General features: G+C 39.4%; 1 protein-coding gene across 1 annotated transcript in view; it reads right to left on the minus strand.

The window, feature by feature from the left end:
* The window catches only part of EBF1 (EBF transcription factor 1), a 392,957-nt gene that overhangs the window by 54,245 nt on the left and 313,071 nt on the right, over positions 1 to 25,641 (minus strand). Inside the window, 1 exon segment of the mRNA XM_036848092.1 lies at positions 24,274 to 24,400. Coding sequence (XP_036703987.1) covers positions 24,274 to 24,400 — 127 coding nt within the window.

Genomic DNA, 25,641 nt, shown 5'->3' on the forward strand with positions numbered 1-25,641 from the left:
AACCACACAGATAATTATAGATGACCAGATTGTAACTGTTTTATTGCTTCTTTTTCCCCATAAATTTTAATTTTGGAAAGTTAAGTGAAAAATGTGGTTCCAATTTTCTACAAATTGCACACAATTTGGTTTTAACAAGAAAATAGAAAGAAAGGGTATGTTCTTTAAAGTGAATTATGAACTAGAGTTTGTTTTCGCTTGCTCAACACCGCAAGAATAATAAAGCACAAAATTTAGAAAAGATGCCTTACAAAATGGAAATCATGAACTGTAGTAAGAAAAGCGTAGAGTAATTTTTTATCTAACATGGTTTAAGCAATCTAACAGGATAATACAATTGAGCTAGTCTTTCTCCCTCTGGTGAAACAAGCTAAAGTTAAAAAGGAAAGAAAGAAAGAATGAAAGGAAACAGGGTAGAAGCCGACAACCTTAATGCATTGTATAACAGGAAATCTCTTAATAAGAAAAGGCTGTGTACATCACCATCTTATTCTCTCCAAAAGTGCCACTGACAACAGAACTACTGATATTGAAAACAATTAATATCGAAATCATTGGAATGCACACCTAGAAACAGAACAAAAGACAGGAAAGAGATTTTTAGTGGAAAGAAATTACAGCCATCTGCTGGGTTCTGGCTAGAATCTTAGAGTTAGACCAACATGCTTTCTGTATTCAAGGGAGCGGACAAGAGCTAGCATGTTAAAGACAGGAAGCCCATGATGTGTGTCTACCACACCAAAACTACCAGCTGGAAGGCAAACAGTGAAAGCAATCAACCAGCTGTTTTTTTGTCCTTTGTGCCAAACTTTGGGTTGAATATATTCTTTGATTCCTTCAACTGACCACTGCTTTCATCTAATCCACAATGTAGACTATATCTAAGTATAAGGCAAAATATATTATTCAGATGATAAACTGCTTCATCACAATCCTCAATCTCCGTTGATCAAATTGCTCCAGGGCCCATGCTATGTAATAGCACCACCATGGCTTCCTCCAATTTCTACTTCCAAAAATGTTTACTTTCATACTGTGACCACCAAAGATCACCTGTGCTTTATTTGTATCCTATAAACAAAGCAGATCAAACCTTAACACAAGTACTCGGTGTAATGTTGTACCCCTAGGTATTCGTTTTGGGCCAAAATGTAGTATTTGCTAAAATTTTTCTATCTGGGGCTAAAGTTCCAAGTATAGAGTGCCTCTGATTGTTAGAACACCAAGTTCTGACTTATGAAGGTCCAGCTATAAACTGGGACTTGGCAAACTTGGAGTATTACTCATTGACTAATAATCCTATTAGTCAAAACTGCAAACTTCTGGTCAACTGCATATTTTACATATTACTGCACAAAGCTCTAGCAGAAGTTCACCATCCAAAATGTCCTTTGAAGGCATCACAATTTACAAGAGATGATTTACTCTCTTGAAATATAAAAGCTGAATTTTCCCATCCAGAAGTCAATAAATCTATGTGTTGGTAAAGAGGCTATTCCCTACCTGTAGCAATCAAGTTACGTAACCCTCAGGCAATGACTCTTCACTGTGCACAGACCTCACGTGTATCTCATTCCCCAGTGTTTGACTGATGATATAGTCTGACTGAAATGATGATGCAGTAAAATGGGAGGATTTCACAGCGAAATGCTCAAAAAATGCACAAAGCTAGCTAGAGGGGTATCCACAGAAGGGCATCTTGAGAGGGAAGCAAATGAGAAGGCTTACTCACAAACCAAGGCCGAGACATTCTTCATTCACTCATTTATTCTTCCAAACATTTATCCGTAAGAACTCCCTCACCTGTGCCTCCCACTTCAGCCTTGTTTCCACATCTACGACATCAGATCAAAAACACCATCCTGTTTACCTGACAAGGATCCCCAGATATTTGGCTCTTATTTCTCTCTAAGAAAAAGTGTCTGGGTGACACTGGATGAAGGTAGGAAACTCTACTCACTTCAGTGCAGGTAATTATTCTTACTCAAAATTGAATGCAAGTGAATGTTCAGGATTTTCCTTAACAAGATGAATAAAAGAAAAATACCTTAAATGCCCTCAAATCTCTCGGCGGAGGCAGGGGAGTAGCATGGAATAAAGGCAGGGAGGAGCAATGCAAACGATGAGCTTAGGAAATCATTTTTACATAAATTCTGGAATAGTGTAGAACATATTCTAAGAGGTAAAAATAAAGAGAGGGAGATGGGTGGACCAGAATTTCTTAAAATATATAATTTTCACATATAAAGACTGCCCATTTTTGAGATGCTGGAGCTCAATAACAAGGGGAGGAAGCAGGAGACTAGAATTGAAAGGAATCCTACACCCTCAGTCCCCTAGGCAAAACCTTCTCCCAGTCCCCAGTTCCCTGGACTCCCAGGCTGGCTGCCCTCCCACCCCACCCCCACCCCCTGGCCATTTACCCAGATTTCTACCAGAGCATTTTATCAGTTTGATTGGCATCATGTGCCAACACAGCCTGCCCTCTATTTATTTTTGCTGTGCACTGGAGTCATATTTGGATCCCTGGGCCTTTGCACCATACTTTGCACATAGTTGGCATTCAATAAAAGGCAGAGAATGAAACTCAAGGGAACAGCAGACTTGTCTCTGCTTTAGGAGGTTAATTTTATTTTCCAATTCCTAAACCTTTCTTGGGATTAGTTAGCTGAAGGCCTAAAGGCAAGAGAAAGGACAGGAATTGAGAGGGCATTTTGAGGTATTTGATGGACCTGGAATTCTCACAGAATTAAAAGCCTGAGACTTACAAGGGACCTAGCACAAAGCAAGTGTACGCTTAAGAGCTGAGCAAATGCACAGCACATCGGTAAGGGAAACAAGGAGGAGGGGAAAGGACTTCCTGGAAGATGGCTGCCATGGAGGGATGTCAGGAGACACTGTGAAGACTGATGAGGGAATCTAGGACAGGGTCTGACAGTAGACGTGAACACTATACCCATATATTCAAACCATCGTTTGGTGAAAGATCACCTGACAATCACCTAAGACTCTAAATGAAAAGGTGTAGATCAAGACCGCTGGTGGCTTTTCTATTGAAAAAAACAAAGTGTCAAATCAGTTTTTTTTTCTATTTTTTAAGGTTCTTTTCCTGAAATTTCTAACCTGGACAAAATGTCTATGGTACTTTAACAGCTTAGAAAACTTAGGAGCAAACCTTAGGGAGTTTCGGAGTTGACCCAGAGTCCTAACTTACTGAGTGTGCTGTGCCCTGGAGGTGGGTTCACACCACCCGGTCATGGTTGAGCCCCTCAGATCCAGGCTCTTTCCCTTTGGCCAAATCTCAACCACAGCTAAATTTTCCCAGCCTCTGGAGGCGAAGTGTTTGGGCTGCCTTCTGACCAAGTGTGAGATAGTTTTTTTCTGTTTATGAGATAGGCTACAGAACCTTTCCCAGGATAATCAGTCATCTTGACTGGTGACCCTAGGCAGAGGCAGACAGAACTGGGAGATCTAAATCAATGGATTTGTTTTGTAAAAATCACTTAACTCTACTGGGACAAATTTGATTTGGCTTTAATTTTTTTTTGCCCTTTTTTTAATTGAATGACTTATTCCTTCTTCAAGAGTTACTTTGAATATTTTGCTTGAACCCATTCCTAATTAAAAATAATCTCTTTAAGTATAAACATAATGGTTTTCTAATTTTCTTTTTATTCACCCATCCATCAATCTGTCCATTCAACAACTATTACTAAACTTTTTACTCTCCACCAGGCATTGTGCTTGAGGTGATCAAAATGCAAACTCTATCCTTCCAGCTGTGTATTTTTTGTTCCTGAATAAACATTTGGCAAGTAAAGAAAATGAGGACCGAATGAACTAAGTCATTACGAGGGCAAGTCCAAATAGGAGAAACAAGCAGAGAAGAGTAAAATGTGCGCACGTGACACTGTCTGAACAGTCATACAAATTCTTAGGGAATTGGGCCACAGATTTAAAATGTGGGCATTTATTGGCCACTAATTCCTGTGGCCTTGAGGTTGAGGTTCTGGCCATTTAAAAAAAAAACACAAAAAACCAAAAAACAGTTGATGGGACTTTTCTGTAAAAATGATGACTTCTGACCCAGATGCTCAGAAAAGAAAATAAAGTGGGCTCTTCCCAGATACCCCATCACCCTCCTCCAGGGGCTGAGCCAGAGGCTTGTCTTCTCATGGTTAGCCTGGAGCAATGCTTGGCTCAGCTCTGACCCAGAGGCTGGCGTGATCCAGATGACAAGGCCACACATCTGCTCACAGAATTGGAAAGTCTCAGTAGGATCTAGGGCTTCAGAAGGCATGCATCCTATATTCTCTAAAGAGAAGGAGGGATGTGTGCTGCGTAACCCACAAGAATCATGACAGTGCCACCCTAATTGTCTCCCTTTTAGGCTTACCCTTGCACTCTCATTTCTGCACATGTACAGCCTTCCTTCTACTGCATCAAGTAAGACCTCTAAGTGTCTCTCATTCTAGTAGTCACTGGAGGACAGTATGGATGAATTGAAATTTGAGAAAATCAGACCTTTAGACTATAATTCCATGAGGGCAGGGCCTGTGCCCATCTGATACATGGTATCTCCAGTAAGTAACATATGGGTGATGATTAAAAAATGTCTGCTGAATGAATGAATGATCAGCACCCAGTGCCACACTTCATGTTACCTTTGTGGCTAAATACTGATGATAATGCTATATGCTCAGGACTCTGAGGCCGGTCTGCCTGTGTGCAAATCCTGGTTCTGCCACCTTCTAGTTGCGTGACCTTGAGCAAATTCTTAACTCCTCTTTGACTCAGGTTCTTCACGTGGAATGTGGGGATAATAATAGTACTTGTCTCATAGTGTTAGGTTTTTTTTAAGAAGAGATGTCTAAAAATATGTCATATGCTCAAAACAGTGAGTGGTGCATAGTAAGCACCTTTTAAGTGTTAGCAGCAATAGCTGTTGTTGTTTGTTAATGAGAATCGGGGGATTCATTCAGTCAACAAACGTTTTTTGAGCATCTACTCTGGGCCAGAAATAGTACTAGGCACTGCAAATACTCTGGTGAACTCAATAGAAATAGACTGTCAGATAATCAATTTACAGATTGAGAACTACTTAAAGTCATCAGTTATAAGAACTCCCATTTCTTGAGTCCTTAATGTGCACCATTTATAATCTGCTAAGTGCCTTACTCATATTATCTATTTATCTGTTTATCTATTTATTTATTTATTTATTTATCTATGGCTGTGCTGGATCTTCTATATTATCTATTTTAATCATTACAACAAACTAGTGAAGAAGATATGTTTATTTCCCCCATTATTCAAGATAAGAAAATAGAAGTTTAAGTAGTGAAGTAACCTGTCAAAAGCCAAAGAGCAGGTCTCTTGTCCACTCATTCATTCAACAACCACTGGGTACCGCTGTATTCAAGACTCTGTGTTGACAAGAGAGAACTAGTACACACAAGTAAAATCACAGTGACAGCCACAAGTTTGTTTTTCAAAATCAGCCTGTCTCAAATTAAAAGAAGCACACAGCAGAAAAGGACTATAATAGATGAGCTATGATATGACATTTATCTCTATTTATTTGGGACCATACTAAACAACCAACAGTTCATTTTGACAATCTGTTTGCCAACAAGCAAATAAATAGTGTTTTAAAACGATTCAAACACAGCTGCCATTTAAAAGCATCAATGATTTTTAAAAAATATGATCTATTAGAAAAAGTAATCTTAGTGTTCTTTTTAATTCGGGCACTGCAGACGCTAAGTAATCATTGTTGCAATTAATTGCCTTCTTGTTGCTTGCCATTTTCCTTTCATTACAAGAAATTAGAGGGTAGAAGCAATTATACAATATATATTTATTCAAGCTAAGATGACTTGACATCATTTATTGTATTTGTACTTCCCAAACATTGCCTGATTATTCTTTTAAAACTAAAATTCCTTTAGCTCCAAATGACTTAGCATACTCCCTGTAGTGACACACTTGATAATCATGACTCAAAAATGTGGAGCTGGAAGGGGCTGAGATAATATGTTGTCCCTCCCATATTTATCACCACACTTCCTGAATCATCCAGCTTTGTAATGATGATTTCTTTCCATTCTTTGTACTGTTTGGCAACTACGTGTTTTGTGAATACCTAAGAACGCTTGTAAATATTCTCTTTCCTTGCAGCCAATAAATCTTTAAAATTAAAAGACAAAGTTTAAATGACTTCTGCACTTCACCAGTGTCTCCACTAAATGTACCATACATCTTGCAATTTCAATATTCACAGTTTAAGACTCAGTGATGACTTTCAATCTTACTTGTGGATAAAGAAGGAGGGGTATGCTTTGCAGTTTACTGAAGCTATTTTGTGAGTAAGGTCCTGATGGTTAGATGTTTTATTCTTTCTGCTTCTCCATCCTTCCCTCTCCATCCACCTTTATTGACACAAGGCATTGGCCTCTTGCTCCATGGAATTTTTTTTTTCTTTTAGAGCCAGAAATGGAGAGACAAATATTATAGAAACAACAATTTCAAGGATCTGGTGCAATGACATAGATCAATGCTTATTGAAATTTCAGGAAGCTTGATCTGCTGAGAACATAGTCAGCCGGCATGGCTCATATTTCTAGATGATGATCACAGAGTGGCTGGGGGATGGGGTAGGGAAAGTGAAGCTTCTGGGCAAATGATAGCATGGCTTTAGCACTGGGGAAAATCCACAGAGGCTTAGAAACAAAAGCGTGTCTGGGTGATGCTGTGCAGGCTAGAGCGATATCCATTTAGATACTGTTCTAACTCTACTGTACTAATTGCTATTTAAAGAAGCCCTCTGCCCCATTATGCTCTACCAGATCACACTTCTTATTTCTTTCATAACACTTTTACCAGTCTGACACTTATGTTATTTACTTCTTAACTTCCATGTTGCCTTCCTTCTCTTACTAGAATATAAGTGTCTTGAAGGGAAAGAACTCACTTTCCTGGGTCACAGAGGCCTAAAAGATGCCTGGAAGGTAATGGTATCAAAACTTTTTTTATTAAATTGGTATTTGAATGTTATTCCACTCTCTCCTCCAAAATAAAATAAAATAAAATAAATGAGAGCAAAATATTCACTACTAATAGGATAATCAAAGTCTAGAAAGAACCCGGACTTCTTCCGCAATGAAATACATTCTACCATTTTGAGGAGTTACAGTGATGACTGCATACTGTCGAGTTAATGTGTCAACATCTTAAACATTAGAGATAAATCTATAAATTCATGATCGGTGAATATGAATGTCAAAGTTTCAGGCCATATTAAAGATTTCGCTCAGAAACAATAATACTATGGCCTAGTCCAAAAATTGTCTTAAAATATAAAATGATGCCATGTCAAAGCAAAGTGGCATAAATGTATTGCTTTCAACTTAGTGACTTAACGAAGAAATACAACAGATGCAAACGTCTTCAGACAAGATAAGAATTCTTTCCAAATATTAGAGCCCATTACAGAAGATGAAGATCTCTTTGGTCCCTAAATGGACCACATGGCGTCGGAATTGTCATTAGTTACTATAAGGCAATGAAGAATTTATAAAATCAGAGCCAGTATGTTATTAAGACCAGGCACAGTGGCTTTAAGGCAATATAGATTTCTGAGCTATTTATTTATTTATTATTATTATTGCGGGTCCCACTGTCCCAGCTGCAACAATCCCAACTCTGAAAGGCCCGTGTAACAAGGTGATAGTATCTGAGAAATAATGAGCTGAGGAATGCTGTTCTTTCTTTCAGAGCAATCTCAGGTGCGATCTTATACTGTAAGGACTGGATCAATACACCCAGCAGCAAACCGCTCGATACCCCCTGAATTATTGCTTCATTTTTCTTCTTATTATAGATGAGTTGTGTTATTATTTTCCCAAATCAATATTTTACAACCTTTTTTATCCGTTTCTCCATAAATTTTGTGATTACTGTAAACTGGGAATTCCGGGGTACACTAAATAAGATGCAGTATTTGAAAGGGATGGAATGTACTGACATTGTTTTTTGTTTGTTTTTGTTTTACTCTTTTAGACACAATGCCTTGTTAAAAGGCACATCATAATCAATAGCCAAAGGAACGTTTTTACGGGGAAAAGTTTAACATAACCCCTGTGCTTGCAAAATAAAAGTGGCAAATCCTTTAAAATAGCAGCAACCCAAACAACACGAAGCTAAAAAACACAGAAGGAGGCACGATTGATCACCACTTTGCATCTGAAATTTCATTCCTCATGCTTCGTCTCCCCTCCAGTTTAAGGGCCAATGCAATTCCCTTAAATTGTTTCTCACAAAGGAGATAACTCTATGCACCTTGGAGAGATTTAGTTGGTTTCTATAGCTGTCCCCTGCTAAGTGTTTAAAACTTCAGCAAATCAAATCATGTAAACTCATACCCTGTTCTGCTGTCCGTTTGCTCCAAGCTTGATTATTTAGCTGTTAACATTAGCAGCGCCCACACTTAAGGAAAGAGATCGGGCATATACACCCTCCGTGAGCTCCGGGATGACTTAATTCTATGCTTCCTATGAAATAATGTGTGTTATTTGGCAGAGATGCTCAGTGGTAACTAAATAATCATTACAGTGCAGCCAGTGGTAATTACATGGTAATTCACACTGACTTCATAATAAGCTCTGTATTTTTCACTATATCCCATCTGAGGATGAGGCAGAATCATAGTCTTTCATTTCTTTTTAATGCCACCCAAAATAAAAACAAAGTAAAATCATTTTAAGGGCGGGAGGACAAGGAATATAACCGTGGTGAGTTAAGCTACAGATTTCATTAAAGAAATACTTAAATCCATGAAGTCTAATTAGACATGACATCCCAGAACTCACAAACAGTACTTCTAATAAACTCATTAAAATCTTTAGTGGCTTCTTTAGAAAATGGGAGGATATTATATTATAGGCTGTTATATTACATTAAGGTTTTATAATTGTATACGGCCTCTTCTCTTTTTATGCAAAAGGCTACGAAACTTTGTAAGAATAGTTCTGCTTAAATCAGTGAGTCTTAAACAACAATGTGCTTCTTGTAATATGTACTTAATAACGCAATAAACTGTCCTAAGTGGTATAGAATAAAAGGGGAAGCACTTTATTCTGATTGGCTGAAAGGTATCAGGATAAAGGGACTCAATTTCTTATAGCATTGCCGTGCGCAATTTACACTCAAATCTCCATTTACATATATATTATTTAATTTGGGCAATTATCAAGTCCTGAAACCACTTTTCCATTACAACCTGGACCCTTAGAAGGATTCACACGATGAATGCATCATATATAAGTATACAAAAAAGTAGTCTGAGAAGAAAGCAGTGGGAACAACTTTAATTGAATACTTATATTAGTAGATTAAATTAGGTCTGTTTTAAATGAGCCACCCTTAATTAGCTGCAGTTAGGAAAGTGGAATTAATATATTTTACTTTTTACTCTACTCATTACATTTAGCATCAATGGACAGCTAGCCCATTTTTGCTTTTCACCAACAATTGAGTGCCTTTTTGGGAAGGTCTGGGAAAAAAAAACCAAAAAAAACTCGTTTATTTGAATTCTAACATAAGCCCCAAGCAAGATTTAGAGCAGAATCCCCTTATACAATCTGGATATTTTTATGAACTGGGATATACCACTGATACAGTGATACCCTCCTTCCCAGATAGCTGCAGGACAGGCCTATAACAATTCACACGTTCATTCATTGTCAGCCAGTCAGGCAGCAAACAGTAATTGAAATACCTCACTGTGCCAGGCACATAGCAGAGATCTCTTCCCAAGCAGATTTTAATCTTGTCCCTGGTTACCATCATCTTGCAAGTATTTCCCTCTCATTGCCCCTAATGATGGTGATTTTGCCTCCAAGCCCACTTAGTAAGCGTAAGATCACTAAATGCAGCAAAGCCTGACACATCTTATCTCCTCAAGGACTTCCAGAGAACTGAGATTTAAAGGCAGAGTGGAGGGTCCACAGATGTCCTCGTAAGTTCCTACAGGCACTAGACATGAGAATGTGGAGGGGACAGTATATTCAGGCAGACCCCGCCAAGTCCCTCTCTGATCTGGCCCTTGGGAAAATGACCGTCTAGTCCGATGAGGTTTCCCAATACTTTCTGGTGACCAATAGATGTCCTGCTCTTAAGCTGGGCTTTCACAAAAATATAGGATGAAGAAAACGCCCTTAGATTGCAAGGCTCCACTTCATCAATGGTAAAATGGCACTTGACTTTCCTCTCGGACTTTGATTTACTCAGAGGGGAAGAAAAGCTCCTTCTTCTCTTGTCAACAAGAAGTCAAGAATGTAAACAAATCAGAACAATGGTGTCCATGACACTTTTTAAAAAAACAGGTCACATATTGGAGGCCCAAGGAATCAAACATGCTATACTATCTCACCCTTTCTTTGAAAGGTCAAAGATTGACGACCTTAAAGAATTCAAAACGAGCCTGCTAAATACTATGGTGATGTTGGTTGACGGATTTTTATATCCATGCAAAAATGTGATGTCTTTACATATTCATAAATATGGAAGTCCATTCACAAAATAATTAGTTAACTCCATTCATGTATGATTTGTTCCGGTTCTGTATACAAATCAATTATATGTCGGTCTGGGAAAGGCTCTTCCTACAGAAGCCTCAGTAGCCTCCTCTACAAAATGGGCAGATTGGTTCAGGACATCTCCGAGGGCCTTTCCAGCTCTAAAATTCAGATTTATAAGAGTCTGTTTTTCTCAAACCCTGTTCTGATAAGATCTGCCACTAAGTGAGCACTTACTACATGCCATGCACTGTGCTAAGCTTTTCACATGCATTATCTAATTGAATCCTCACAGCAATCATATGAGATATTATCATCCCCATTTTAAAGATGAGGAAACAGAGTCTCAGACTGGTTAAGAAGATAGCTAGATTCAAAGTGGGGTCTGTCTTAACTCTTACTACATGCCATGCATGTGCTAAGCTTTTCACATGCATTATCTAATTGAATCCTCACAGCAATCATATGAGATATTATCATCCCCATTTTAAAGATGAGGAAACAGAGTCTCAGACTGGTTAAGAAGATAGCTAGATTCAAAGTGGGGTCTGTCTTAACTCCAGAGATCTACAGTCATACAGTTTCTTTATAACCAAATGAGCCTAAGGGGATACACACAATGTGGAGACAAGCCAAAGAAAAGGGCTCTGGTATAAAGATTTACCACCAGCTGAGTGACTTTAGCCAAGTCTTTTAAATTCTGTAAGCCTAGTTTTCATCTTCTATAAAGAAATCAACAACTTGGGTAATTAGGTTACCTTTAGGGCTCACATTTCATAAATTCATGGCTAGATTTTTCAATCATTTTTTCATACATTCTTCCATTCATTAATTTGACTAATATTTATTGAGTGTTCCCACTCTGTGCTAGGCGCTGTACTAGACACTGAGAATACGGAGGTGAACAAGACAGACAAGGACCCTGCCTTCATGGAGCTTATGTTCTAGTGAGAGACACAGACTGTGCACAAGTAAACAAAGAAATAATCCAGATTGTATCAACTGGTGGTAAGTGCTATGAATAAAATAAAACTGCTATGTATAATAAAAGTGCAACGCTGGAGAGGCAGCCTAAGACTCTAGAAGCCTCCAATCTAATTAGTGAATCATAACTGTAGAAAACTTAAAAAATGAAGTAAAAGTATTTTACGTGCATTTGTAGATGTAAAAATATGAAATACCAAGAAGTCTAATCAGTTACTTGGAGTGATACAGATCTGATATCAGACCCATCACTAGGTGACCTAAATGACTCTTTTTTTTTTAAATTAATTTTTATTGGAGTATAGTTGCTTTACAATGTTGTGTTGGTTTCTGCTGTATGGCAAAGTGAATCAGCTATACGTATACATATATCCCCTCTTTTTTGGATTTCCTTCCCATTTAGGTCACCGCAGAGCATTGAGTAGAGTTCCCTGTGCTATACCATAAGTTCTCATTAGTTATCTATTTTATACATAGTAGTGTATATATGTCAATCCCAATCTCCCAATTGGTCCCACCCCCTTCCCCCCTTGGTATCCATACATTTGTTCTCTACCTCTCTCTAAACCTCACTTTTCATACCGGAAAATGGGGCTAAAAATACTTGTCCTTCTTACCTTACAGAAGAGAATTGAATGGGAAAGTCTTGGTCAACTGTACAGACTGCATTGAGGTAAATTTATTTAATTACACAGACATAAGACAAAGATGAGACACAGAGGCTCAATAGCCAAGCCTGTACTTTGGTCCCTGACATATAACTTTCTGACAAGTCACAAAAATTTTTTAGCTTTGATGCCAATAATTTTATTAAGCAAAATTTCCAAGTCTTCCTCTGAGCCAGTGCACGTTTCATTTTTCTAGTCTTGAACAAATTGGAGAAGAATGAGACATACAAGCTTGCTCAGAACAGATTCTCCAGGGACACTTTCCTCCACCCAAACCTCCCAATAACCTCAAATAGTCGGCCTGGCCTCAGAGAGTATTTTAAAAATCAGCTAACACTAAAAGGAAACTATGTGCATGTGTAGAATGACTGGGAAGGCCTTATCCTGTGCAGATATTTAATGTGAGTATATTTTTGGCACTAAACAAAGGCCTAAATTAACTCCATATTAACTGGGAGTTGAGGCTTCCTGACACTAACCACCGAGGCTGATCCCAGGTGGCTCTTCCCCAGCAGGTCTGGCCTTCCACGTGTGATATAAAGAAGCAAGCCACAGTTGATGTAACAGGAGTTACACTTGGAGGTCAAAGAGCAGTGGGTATGAGGGGAAGCCTGCTCTTCTGTTGTTGTTTCTGCACATGATTTAGGGAGTCCCAGCTTCTGTCTACTCCCTCACCATTGAGAGGTTTGGCAGGAATTCTCCAATCTGACATTAATGGGATGGTTTCCACCTGCACTTTCAGCGCCCTGACTAATAGAAGATCCACTTAAGATCCACTTTATTCAAATCAAAAATACTATGTGGTACAGTATTCAGTTCACATCAAGGATCGCATATGCCATAGGACCCACCAATAGGAAAGATGGATCAATGTGCTGACATATATGGAAAGAATACCCTTCTAAAAAAAAGCCCCCTTGTTATATATTTGAATAATTTTAAAGTCTCTCTTAAGACAAAGTGCTTTCCCAATTATGTTATTTTTAAACTAAGTACTGTTTGGGGCATGAACCAACTATAATCCATGGTGATGCTTAAGAGGTCCCCTGAAGAAGAGAGTAAAAACAACAAGGAAGATTAGAAAACTTACATAAATGTAGAATTTTTCCTGGATCTCCCACCATTACAAATGTTTCTCAAAACAAGACTTTCAAAGATCAGCTTTAAGAACATTGCTGAAGTGGTTATGTTTGGAGATTAAAATATAGCAAATGGTTAGTTATGGCTTTGATAAAATTTTCAGTGAAAGCATCATGTACAGATTCAAAAAGAAGATCTCAAACAACTAAGATAGAAGAGAATATGATGGACTAAAAATGGCTCTGACTTGATAATAAAAAGAAAAGCACTGATGTTAAAGATGGCTATAAGAGTTTGAATAGAAATGTAAACCCTAAAGGTGGAAAAAGTTATATTTGTAAATGTTGTAAATTATGCATGTGATTTTAATATGTATACTTAAATAAATTAACATGTGAAATACTATAAATAGACAACTGATAATTCACTGGTATCTATAAATATGCATATGGCTAACATGTTCCTAAAGCAGAAAACCTTTTGTTAGGAAAATGAGGGAACACCTTATATTAAGGTGTTATATATGCTCTATTCTGGCATATATGATGTTGAAAGTTCTGTGAAGAAAAGATGGTGGTTATCCAATGATAGGAGAAAAATTAGGTAAATTATGATGTGCCACAAAATGGACTATTACATACCCACTAAAATGCTTTAGGAGGAATTAAACTAATAGAGGAAACTTTACTTTACAATTCAAATTACAAAGTAGGATACAAAATTATATACATATACTGTGATTCACTCTGATAAAAATACATAAGAGTTTATGAGAAAAATATTAGAAGAAAGACTAAAAAATATTAACAGAGGGATGGGATAACGGATCTCTTCATATATCTCATGTTTTTTAAATTTTCTATCCTATATGAATATGCATGATGTTCATAATGATACGATTTGTTTAAAATATGTAAGGCTCCAGTTCCTGTCAGACCTCACCTGTTCTAGAAACACCCACCACTCTCCCATCACTACGATCTAATTTAGGGGATCACATAATTCCAAAACTGAGTAAGTGAAAGCAATACCCCAGGGGTTTACAGCTGTGCAGGCTATGGTATCCTTCAACCAGGGTCCAAATCCTGGCTCCTCCATTTATTAACTACAGAACCTTGGGGAAGGGCACTTCACCTTTCTAAGTGTTTTTATCTTTAAAATGGGCCAATAATAGAGTCAGCCTTACACAGATTCTCAGGGGGAAAAAACATGCCTTACATTCTAGTAATGCAGACAGGAAGAAGATGGAGAAAGAAGACAGAGTGGGAAAAAACAGTATAGAAGTCAAGAGAGGCTGTTGGAAGCCCACAGGGTAGAGAGAGGAAAGGAGTTCAAAACTCTAGTGAGAAACGCTGCTATCCTGGGGAAGGTGGTTTGGGAGGGGCCTGCATCGCCCCACCTATTGTCATAAGTTTGGACTTAAGTTTCAGACGTAAGTGTTTTAGATGAGTTCTCATTTTTACTTATGGAAAGTACAGTAGTGCTTCACATAGTGGGGGAAAATTTACAGAATTCATTGACCCCCAGAGGTGGTTCAGGTAGAACAAACAGCTGTGTGTCAGGGAGTTGGTCCCAACCTCTGAGACTCAGGCCATCTGAGACAGGAGGCCTTCGGAGCTACTTACATGCAGTCAGTTGGGGTGGCTGATGAATCCCAACCAATAGGGATGCCAAGAATGAGGGTATAGGACTAATGACCCTGTGCTATAGGTTTCTCAGGAACAAAAAGAGATGAGAACCCAGATTCAACGTATCTATGCTTTAACGAGAAGATGAAGATATATCTCACGATGAGATTCTACTGAAGTGCGAAATGATTATGAGAGACTAAAAATTGTTTTAAATTCATAATGCCCTGATGTTTATGATAGTTAAGTGAAAGAACAAATTAATATTATGTAAGGTATCACCCTATTTTGGTAATGACGCAGATAATCTGCATAGGAAAAAGACAAGACATATGCCATTAAAAATAATATGAACAGCTAACATGTATTGTTTATGTTTAAAGAACTGGCAGAAATGTGGGCAATTTTAATACTATTTTAGTTATTTTCTGTGTTGCTTCTAAAGTATCTGAAATCAGTGTGGGCAACTTTGCAATAAAGAAAGAAAAACAAGTTTTAATGCTCTAGTGGGCACCACACCACTTAGTTAACAATGAACAGAAAGATGGGTATCCGTACCACTGTAACTGTGGACAAATAAAATAGAAAATAATCCTCCATCAAACATTTGGAATATATCTTAGGAAAGGAGAAAAAGAAAGAAATTTATTTTCATCTCCCTCCCACCCACTGCCCTCCGTTTCAAGGCACATAGTTTAAAAACTGAAGGGTTAATTTATCATGATGCTGGGTAAAAAACAAAAACACCAGCCTTGAAAAACTCCAAATAGTTTATTGGCTTTGAAAACCAAATCATGTTATATTACACTAAATAGATTAGAGGTTCAAGACTTTATAGTATTGCATTACCTTGGCAAGAATGCACATAAAAGCTCAGTTCCTACCTTTATTGTTAATAGCTTTCTAATCCCTGACTAGAAATTTATAGTTTAGAAATGGCAACACATCTTAAAGATTAAAGCCATGTGACAAGTAGTTCATGTCCCTTAATAACCAAATCACATGCCTTAGATTGGGGAAGCTTATCTGCCTTTTCCTTCTATACGGTTTCATTGGTAGGAAACACTTTATATCCCTATTACATGAATGATGAATGGGACCGTTGGTTATGGTCTGTTATTTGCTTGGCTGTAGTCAATATGTTTTCTTTGGACAGGGATTTCTGTGATTTATCTCTCTCCTGGCCTTATCACTTATTAACTCTGGGTAGACAGGAAAAAGCCAAGGTTGTATATAAGGCCTAGTGGCCATTTAGATCTCTAACGTCATGAAAATATCCCTTTAATGATCCTGTTACACTAGCTACTCAAGTCCTGATTATACTCCACTCCAAAAAGGAAATAAAGGTCGTATTTCTTGGAAAGTATGTACATAAAATATGCAAAATAATATGCTTCCTTCAGACCAGCTTTATTCTTTGGAGAAACGGCTTTCATTTTATAGACGTCACAGAAGTACAATGGGTTACTTTTAGTGATTCTTGTTGCTACTGTCCCCATTATGGCACCAACAGTGTTTAAGTTGACAAACGCCGGTGGGTTCAGGATCACCAATCACATCGATGTACATCAGACCAGGAGCAATCATATTTTGTGAAAAAATTCCCTTTGGCAGAGGAGAAGAGGCTTGGGACTTAGCTTTTGGATCACAAAAGCAAAAAGAATAAACATTCCCTCTGCCTTGAATTCTTTTCTTTGTGTGTAAATGGCTCATTTGGAGTAATATTTGAGACATGTGGACAGGAGCAGCCTGTTAATTTTTCCTTCTTCTTGGGTCTTTTCCAATTAGGACACTGCGAAGGCAAAACTGCTAGTCAAGTGTTCATTACACAGCCCTCCTTCAGCTGAATCCTAAGTGAAAACAATCTGATATAAAAGAAAACGCTTTCTTGCCTTCCTTTCCCCAATTCTTCCTGAGTTTGCTTAGGCCCGTCTGTATAACAATTAACATATGTGTAGAATATTACCCTTTACAAAACATTTTCATGCCCATTCTTTCATTGATACTCACAAGACCCTTCGGATGCCCAGAGAAGGAAGGACCCCACTGTCTATTAAGTGGGAGGAAGTCGAAAATCTGGGCCTGAGTCCTCCGTCCCCTCACCCCCACGTCCAACCCACCTCCAGGTCCTGTCCACTTTTCCTCTTAAATACCCCTTGAATCCTCTCACTATATTCCATCTCTACCCATTACCACCCAAAGTCGAGTCATCAAATCTCTTTCCCAGAATACTGCAGTGGCCTCCTAACAGGTCTTCCAACATCCATTCTGGTTTCCTGTACTCCAGCCAGCCAGAGTTTTTTGTTTTTGTTTTTGTTTTCCCAAAATGAAAGTCTGGTTATGTCCACCTGACCACTTAAGGATTGCTCTTGAGATGACAACTAGACTCCTCCCACTGGCTACAAGGCTTCATAGGCTTGTCTCTGCCCAATCTTCTCTCTCACCATTCTTTTCCTCTTTCACCATTCTCTTCCTCTCTCTTGATTTTTTCAGCTTCACTGGAATTTTTACAGCTTTCCAAGATGCCACGTTTCCTCCCATTCAGAGCCTGCTTACATGCTTCTCTCGGCTGGAGCACTCATTTTCTTTCCCCACCCCACCTGACCCCATCCTTCATCAATTGCAGGTTAACTCTTAATCATCCTTCAAATCTCAGCTCATGCATCTTTATCTGAGAGAAAATACCTCTAACTGACCGACTGGCGGTCCTTTGTTATATTCTTGTCTGAAACTCTGTTCCTGTTTTTCTGGGCACTTAGCAGGTTTGAAATTGTAAACTTATGAATATCCACATTCCCTCTTAGACTACAAAATCCCTGAAAAAAGGGGCTGTGTGTGGTTTCGCTCAACATGGTTTTAGAACACTGCCTAGAATAGAACAGGCAATCCACAAATATTTGTGAGATGAGTGAATGAAGTAACAAAAGAAAGTCATAAAATCAGAATTAGAACCGAGATCTTTTGATTCTGACTGGAACGCCTAGAAAGAAACAATTTCCTTAATCAGATGAAAGCTGGCACACATATAACACCAAACAAAATGTGCCCTAACAACCAATTCTTTGTATTTTGAAGAGAAACCTTCCCATTGTCTGCTTCTTTCTGTTTGCATTTACTTTTAGGGAGCATTCATACTGTACCAGGCACTGCCAGGAGTGTATTACATACATTTACTTATTGACTCCTTAGATGCAGGTACTGTTAAAATATCCTCAGTTTACAGACAAAAAAATGAAGAGTATGTATAATATAGATCCAACCCCATTTTTTTTCTTTATCAAAAACCCCAGTGACTGTGTTCTCTACATGTAAGTTCAAGTTAAAAGGGATAGGTTCTTAATTAACAGCTCTTATTTACATTCCCTGTCATCCAGAGCACAAAAATCAATGAGGACCCATTGCTTCTGGGCAATATGTCAGTCAATTATTAGAGAACACCTATTGCAAGTAAGATGTAAGTCAAGTAAGTCAAGGTGCTTCAACACAGTGGGCAACACAGTGTAAGATTAGGGAAGGTTCGCTCTTCCCTCAAGCAGCTTGTGGACCTCTTGAGATGTGTCTACCTAAGATCAAAAGAAGAGAGCCAACAGTAGAAGGAAGTGAATGATGAATGAGCCATCTAAGCACATGCAACAAAAGAGATCCAAGGACAGAGACTCTTCCAATTAATCAAGATGAGCCATAGGGAACATCAACGTCAGCTAGTCCAATTGGCTCATTTTACTATGAAGAAACTGTAGTCTGGAGCATGTCAGCAACTTGTCCTATGTCTCATAGCCAGTCAGCAGCAGGGCTGGGACTAGAATTCAGACCTCCCTGATCTCAGCCCAGTGCCCCGGCCACTTGCCACTGTGGCCAGAGAACACCTCCGAGGGGAAATAGAGTCTGAAGTGGAACTTACAGGGGAATCACCATGTCCAAGGTTGCTAAACATGAAGTGAGCGTGAGGCATAGTGAGGAGACGGGTTTGAGTGGAGCCGAGGAAGCACCGGGCCCAGAGCATAGTGAGCTGTGAATGCCACGCCCAGGGCTTTGGGCTACATCTTACATACAGGGAGTAGATAGGCAAGGTTTCTCTGCAGGGACATGTTATGAAAGTGGCTTTTCAGAAGCTGAATCTGGCAATGAACTAGTTTAAGAAGACGCTAAAGAACAAGAGATTCATTAGGTGCAAACTTTTTCCCTAAAACTGATGACTTTGTTTATCCCCAGGATGGCAGCCTTCATTTGTGCAGGAGGTTTCCGAGAACTAAAAACAGAGCTTTCTCCCTGAAACATATTGAACGGGGATTGAAGCTGATTATAACCTAAACACCTTTGAAAGGGGCTGGTGATAGACGGTACCCATGTTACTATGGCCTCCAGATCAGGGGTTGAAACTTGGGATGGAACTAAGAGAACAGGTGTGCGTTGTTCCTGAAAAAGCAACACCTGAGAACTTTATAAATCTGGGCTGCCTTTTTAAAATATGTATTGTTTGAGGTGGTTTCTAAGAAAATATTTGTTATATCAAAATTGTTATCGTCACATTTATAAATCTTTTTCTTGCTGCCTTATACTGTGCTCTTTGTATTTGTGGTTGATTGATGTTGCTTCTTTAATTTACCGATGACTACAGTTTTGTTACTAAAATTCCTAAAGGATATTTCTTAGACCTCGAGGAACATGGTGGAGAAGATAAACAACACATATAAAATATTACACCATGGTAGGGACTCAGCAACAAATGAATGAATGAATAATTATAATGGTCATCAGTTATTAATGGAAACTACTAATATCTGGCTAAGTGCTCATGCTAGCTCACCCTAGGTGCTTTATACACATTTCCCTAATACTAAGAACAACCCCAGCAAGTTATTATTCCCTGTGATAATGTAAAGACGAGGCGACTGTGGTTCAGAGCTATCGTACAATGTCCCAAAAATAACCTGTCTGCTAAGTGGTAGAGCTGAGAGTTCAAGCTACACCCCTCATCTCTTAAACCCAAGGACTCAATCACTATCTACATCATCTCCTTGGAAGTGAGGGAGGAAAGACTAAGGGGAAGGAATGAAAAGAGGGAGAAGGGAAGAAAGAAGAGAGAGTGGGGGCAGAGGGAGAACATAAAAGGAATGGGGAGAAAAAAGGAAAATTTGAAAGACATGGTACATGTCATCAAGTTTCATGGAACATATTCAGCCAACATGGTCCCTTCTACATGCAAAGTAATTTGGGGCATGAGGTACAAACAAGAAGCATTTCCAGGAAGAATATTTATTTCAAAGTGGATTCTGAGACTAACATACAAGGATTATGTATGTTTCACAGGGGCAGGAAGCTTGGTGGAAAACGTTAAGAATAGGAGAACCCAGTGGTAGAAGTGATTTGAGATGTGACCTACCCAAACATCTGAGCTGTTAGGTGATTATCCATCGGGGGCTTTCACCAACTTTTGGGCAGTAGGCAGTATATAGCTCTTGGTGCACACCTAAGCTGGTCCAACATCCTGGTGGCCCATTTCTCCAGTCATATTATTCCGAAAGTCAGCAGCCCCTCCAGTGGAGGAATAACTGGACTGAAGTTTAAAAGTACATTTGGATTTGGCCACCTCTTATGAGGAAAAACCAATTCTAAGAACTTTGAAGAAGCAGCTAAAGGCTCCTGGGAGTCTTTTATCAGCTCCCAAGGTTACTTAAAGTTTAGTGGGAGAGATTACAGTTCTAAAAGATCCAAGTCACTTCAAGACATAACAACTGCAGGAAAGCAAGCTACGAGAAGAACAAAGATATTGGCAAGACCCCTTCCAGGGCAGTGGAGGTTTATGGGGATTTAGTTCCTATTGGACTGACGGACCAGACACATGATTAGAGAGGGCTTTGAAAACAGTCCTGTCCTTAGAAAGGGTTTTTGTTTCCTCCTATTAGAAAACATGATTTAAAATGTAAAGTCAGCCTTGCTCTACATTTACATAAGAATAACTGGCCACAATAAATCAGATCAGGGATGCGCTACTGAGCTTTTTTGTTCTGATCCAGTTGGGCTTCACTTTGCTCCCTCACTCTGATTGGGCAAACACCAGGGAACCGCACAGCTGGCAGCTGAGAACACCTCACGTGTCCCTGGTCTGAAGCACCAAAGATGGAGAGCTGCCCTCCTGTCCCTACCAGTGGAGCCAGCTTGCAGGCAATCTGTGTTTAGTCAGATTCTTTCCCCCCACCCCGAATAGTCTGCCTTTATTTGCATAGATTAGGCCAGGCTGTTCCTGTCTCAGTCGTGTGGGGTTTTTTTTTTCATCGATTATAGATTTTTAGGGACTTGCACATACACACACCCAAACCCTCTCACACACACTCAGAAAACAACAGTGCCTTAGTTTGGGCTGTTGTTTTTCAGTCCTAGGACATTTCTTTTTCTCTTTTTAAAGGGAAAAATTCCAAGTGATATTCTACTAAGAAACAACTGTTAGCTCACCCCATGCAGAAAAGCAAGCCTCACATCTTGAAATGCCGTGGATGTTAAAGAAAATGAAATGTGAGCTTCTGTGGGTGGACGGAAGGGGAGGGCTGCAGGTTTCCAATGAGCTGAGCGGTTGTTCGGATATGAAGAACAGAGAGGATTTACAACCCAGCCCTGTGCCTCCGCTAGAAAGTGGTGACAAGCAGAGAGGTAAACTGAGCAAATCACAGAGGCTTGGCAGCAGCGTCCATAAACACTTCATGATAATGATCAAGAGTTCCAGGTGTAGTTCAGAAATTAACAGAGACTCCCTTTTGCTAGAAATGGTGTAATGTCACAGTGACTGTGAACAGCCAGCTACATCAGCAGGGAAGTTCTTGTACCAGTTTCTTTGAAAATTTTATTTTTCCAATGCAGGGAGAGGTGAGAGTCTCTCTTAGAATACTTAAAAAATTGAGTCTTCTTGTCTATTGCCCACGGTTCGAGGCAAGATCAGCAGAAGCATTTTTTCATACTTTAAATTTCCCACACACTTACACACGTGCGGGAAATCCTGGAGTGCACACCCAGGATTTCTCTCTCTTATCCTTAACTACTTTGCTAGACTTGCAAATCAGCCGCTTTTACCTTTGATCTTAATTCCCGTCTTATACAGTTTTTCCAAGATGTGATTTCTTAAACTGATGGCAATTTTTTTAATGGTTAAAAAAATTCCCAATAACGATGGGTCCCCTAGCTATTTTCTTTTGAGAACTTAAGTAATTTAATGGGGATGACTTTTTTTTTTTTTTTTTTAACTTTTATGGCCAGGTGGCTCAAGGGGATATTTTGTTGAACACTGATTAAAAATAATTTCTTCTAAAGGAGCCCTGACCACAAAATGGAACCATTAATGGGCAGGGACGTTGTCACCAAAGCGGAATCATGCCTGATCGCCTCTCGTTCCTCCCATCGCACGAGCATTTTCTTCTTCTTTTTCTTCTCCTTTTCTTGTCCTTAATGGCAGAGTAAATAAGCAGCCAGTGAGGCCTAAATGTTTTCGGCCAAAAACAGAGTCCAAACTCCACAGAGAAAACATTTGGCCTCTGTGGTTTTGTAATATGTTCCAGAACACTGAGTTCAGTGAAGAACATTGTGAAAAACTCCCATCCATCGGAATGATGGTGGGGAATGTTACAGTATCAGAAGTTTCATTTGGTCCTTTTCCTGCAGGCCCATAATGAGGCTTGTAAAAAAAAAAAAAAAAAAAAAAATAGCGCTATGTGGAAGTTCTCATGGGAAAAATGAATGGCAAGAAATCCTAGCTTTAAAAGAAACAGCTAATCTGCTAGTTTGATTGTTCTTCAAAACTTACACTGAACCAATGAGCCTAATTAAAAACACTTGGCCTACTTCTATAAAGCATCATCGCTTTCTCTATGCTTCGTTTGTATACACCACAAAACTCCAGATAGACTATTATTTTTTCAAGTGCTCACTAACAAAGTGCTGACTTTGTTGGGATGGCTGAGCTAATTTCTTGAACTCAGTGTGAAACCTTAGCTAAACAAAATTGTGGTAATTTTCCTTAATTTGTAAAAGTGATTGGAGTGCAAACAAAATTTTCCTCTTGGGTCAATCCTATAATTTTCAATTAACTAAAACTAATAGGCAGGCAGGCACCAAACCTGCATTTTGTTTAAAGGACTGGGAGGCATTTCCAAGGGTCAGGATGCATTAATTGTTTTTATAATTTTGAGGGGGGTGGAGAGTCACTAATAAGCATGGTCGGTTTTGTTCCTAGTGTTAAAATACAAAAGGAAAGATGCTTCGAGGTAAAATGTCACAGCAAAATAAAATTTGTCCATTTAATTGTATGGTTATAATTAGGATGTGTTAGCAGTTATCCCTTCATGCTCTGGAGTCTCCTTGTGTGAAAGCAACTTACACTCTGTACTTAAGCTGGCCTTCTGGTCCTTTATTGAATGAAGAAGGAAACATGGGGCCCGTTTCTGGAGACAGCTGCCCAGAGATGAATGCTACTTAGCAGAGGACCTAGAATGTTACCACTCCCAGTGTGGTCCTTGGACCAGGATCATCCGCTTCACCTTCGGAGCTTGTTAGAAATGCAGAGTCTCAGGTCCCACCCAGAGCTACTGAATCAGAATCTGGATTGCAAAAAAGATCCCTGGGTTAGGGATCTTTTTGGTTCCCTAAAGATTGTTTGGTTTGCACACAACAATCTGAGGATCTCTTCAAGTACACACTGGGCACTAAGACTGTGCCCTTGATATATTTGCATAGAGAACATGCCTGGTTCTCTCCATGTGATGGGAGGAAATTCATATTCACCCTATAACTCTAGCCTCTTACTGCAAGGCGGGTCCATGTGCCAAGGCTGTTTGGGGTGGCAGGGGGCAGTCGGTGTGGGTGGGGGGGAGAAAAATTCAGCTTACAGGGAAAGAAAGCACCAATCCAGAATGAAATACGAAAATCACCAATTGTCGTTAATACAAATGCCATGACCAAGCTAGAAGAACGTCGTACTGGGCATTAAAGCACATCCCTACTCCATAAAGCAAATGAACCGCCACACAGATGGTTTAACATCCAGAGAGACTCAGGATTGTCGAGCACTCCTTTCCTCTTCCCTTATTTCTCATGCTGCTGCTTTAGGTGTCCAACCCATGATTTCAACTAGATCCTGTCATTCAACACGGACACCCAGATGAATTCTTAAATAATAATAGTAGTAGTAGTAGTAGCACCTCATTTGGTCATACATAGGGTGAAATGGAGAAAGAAAGTGGATCTTAAGAGAAAACAGATTTTAGAATAACACACACACATATATACAAGATAGCGTCAAAGACCCACAAGGCCAAGGCAGCTCTGTCCACCATCTGCAGTAGTTCTTACCTGTGTAAATGAATCTTCCCGGTGTCCCTTTGCAGAACTGTTTGGATTTGTAGGACAATGTGACCTCTACAACACCAGGGATGTGCCGAGGAGGAGTCTGCACCCGGATGGCATGAGGAGTAATCAACTAGGGGGGAGACGTTTGGGAAAAAAACATTGTCACTGCATTATGTAAAGGACTCATTTCATATGTTTCTTATCAGCGCTCAATAAACATAGCCTTCAAACACATAATTAACCTGTCAGTGTTTAAATACAATCGTGATGGAACCTGTATAAAAGACACTGACGACAATATTTACAAGTGCTCTGAGCACAGCCATAACAACTTTATCTGAGTTTTCCTACACGGCAGGCACTCTGCTTCCTGGTTTGAAAAGTGAACCTGGCCTAATGAAATGATTTATCTACTACAGGATATCCTTTGGAAAATCTCTGTTTGAAGCAGACACCCAAATCAGAGCTGAGCTCTGCCACTCCTCTCCAGAGCTGGTGGGCCTGGTGTTTGAAGTGAGCCCTTAAACATGTGCAAAACACAGAGGTAGGAAATCAGTGGGCCAAGGTGCTCTGATTAGCTGCAGAGCACATGTAGGAAATGCCCCTGAAGACCATTTGGTGCATTAACTACCAGAGGCACAATCAAAGAGCTTTAAAGGGGAAACCCAAGAATGTGCCTCCCTGAAATAGCTGAGGGATCTAGCAGAACTAAGGACTGTCCATAAAAGGGAAATGGAAAGTTGGGGAGGGGGCTGGAGTATGCTCAGTGGTCCATTATGCAATGCCACATGCACAATGAGGAAGGTCATTTCTGAACCCTGTTGGCAGCCAGAGTGCACTGCAAAGCAGAATTTATTTTTTAATACTCGTATCTTTGTTTATATAACTAAAATGTTATTAACGGCCATAAAACTGGCATTATCTGCTTCTTTGAAAACCCCAGCCCTGGTATTTGACTGGCTGACCTCTGATGGTGCTGGACTCTGCGTGCTCTCTCTGTGGTGTGTGCAACAGCCCATTCGTTACTCCTTTCAGACGCATTTAGATCAGTGCTGCGGTACTGAGTCAGTATGCAATGGGTGATCACTTGAGTTTATACTAACTCATGTTTGTGCTGTTCTTATAACTTAGAAAGGGCTTTTGTTTCAATATGCAAATTCAAATGCTTTGCCCAGAGAATCACAGGTGACACCATGAGAATCCAGGTGACACCCACAAATGCCAGCCCCTGCGTCCTGCCTGGGTAAACTGTCCTAGCACAAAGTCCTGGCAGAAAGAATATGAGAAAGTTGCTACTGCTAAAATCCGCAAGTAATTTCTTTCAAATGCTCTTTCTTGAAACATAAAGGTCATCTGCATAAAAATCATTTT

The sequence above is a fragment of the Balaenoptera musculus genome, chromosome 3, assembly GCF_009873245.2.
Source record: "Balaenoptera musculus isolate JJ_BM4_2016_0621 chromosome 3, mBalMus1.pri.v3, whole genome shotgun sequence".
Lineage (NCBI taxonomy): Eukaryota > Metazoa > Chordata > Mammalia > Artiodactyla > Balaenopteridae > Balaenoptera > Balaenoptera musculus.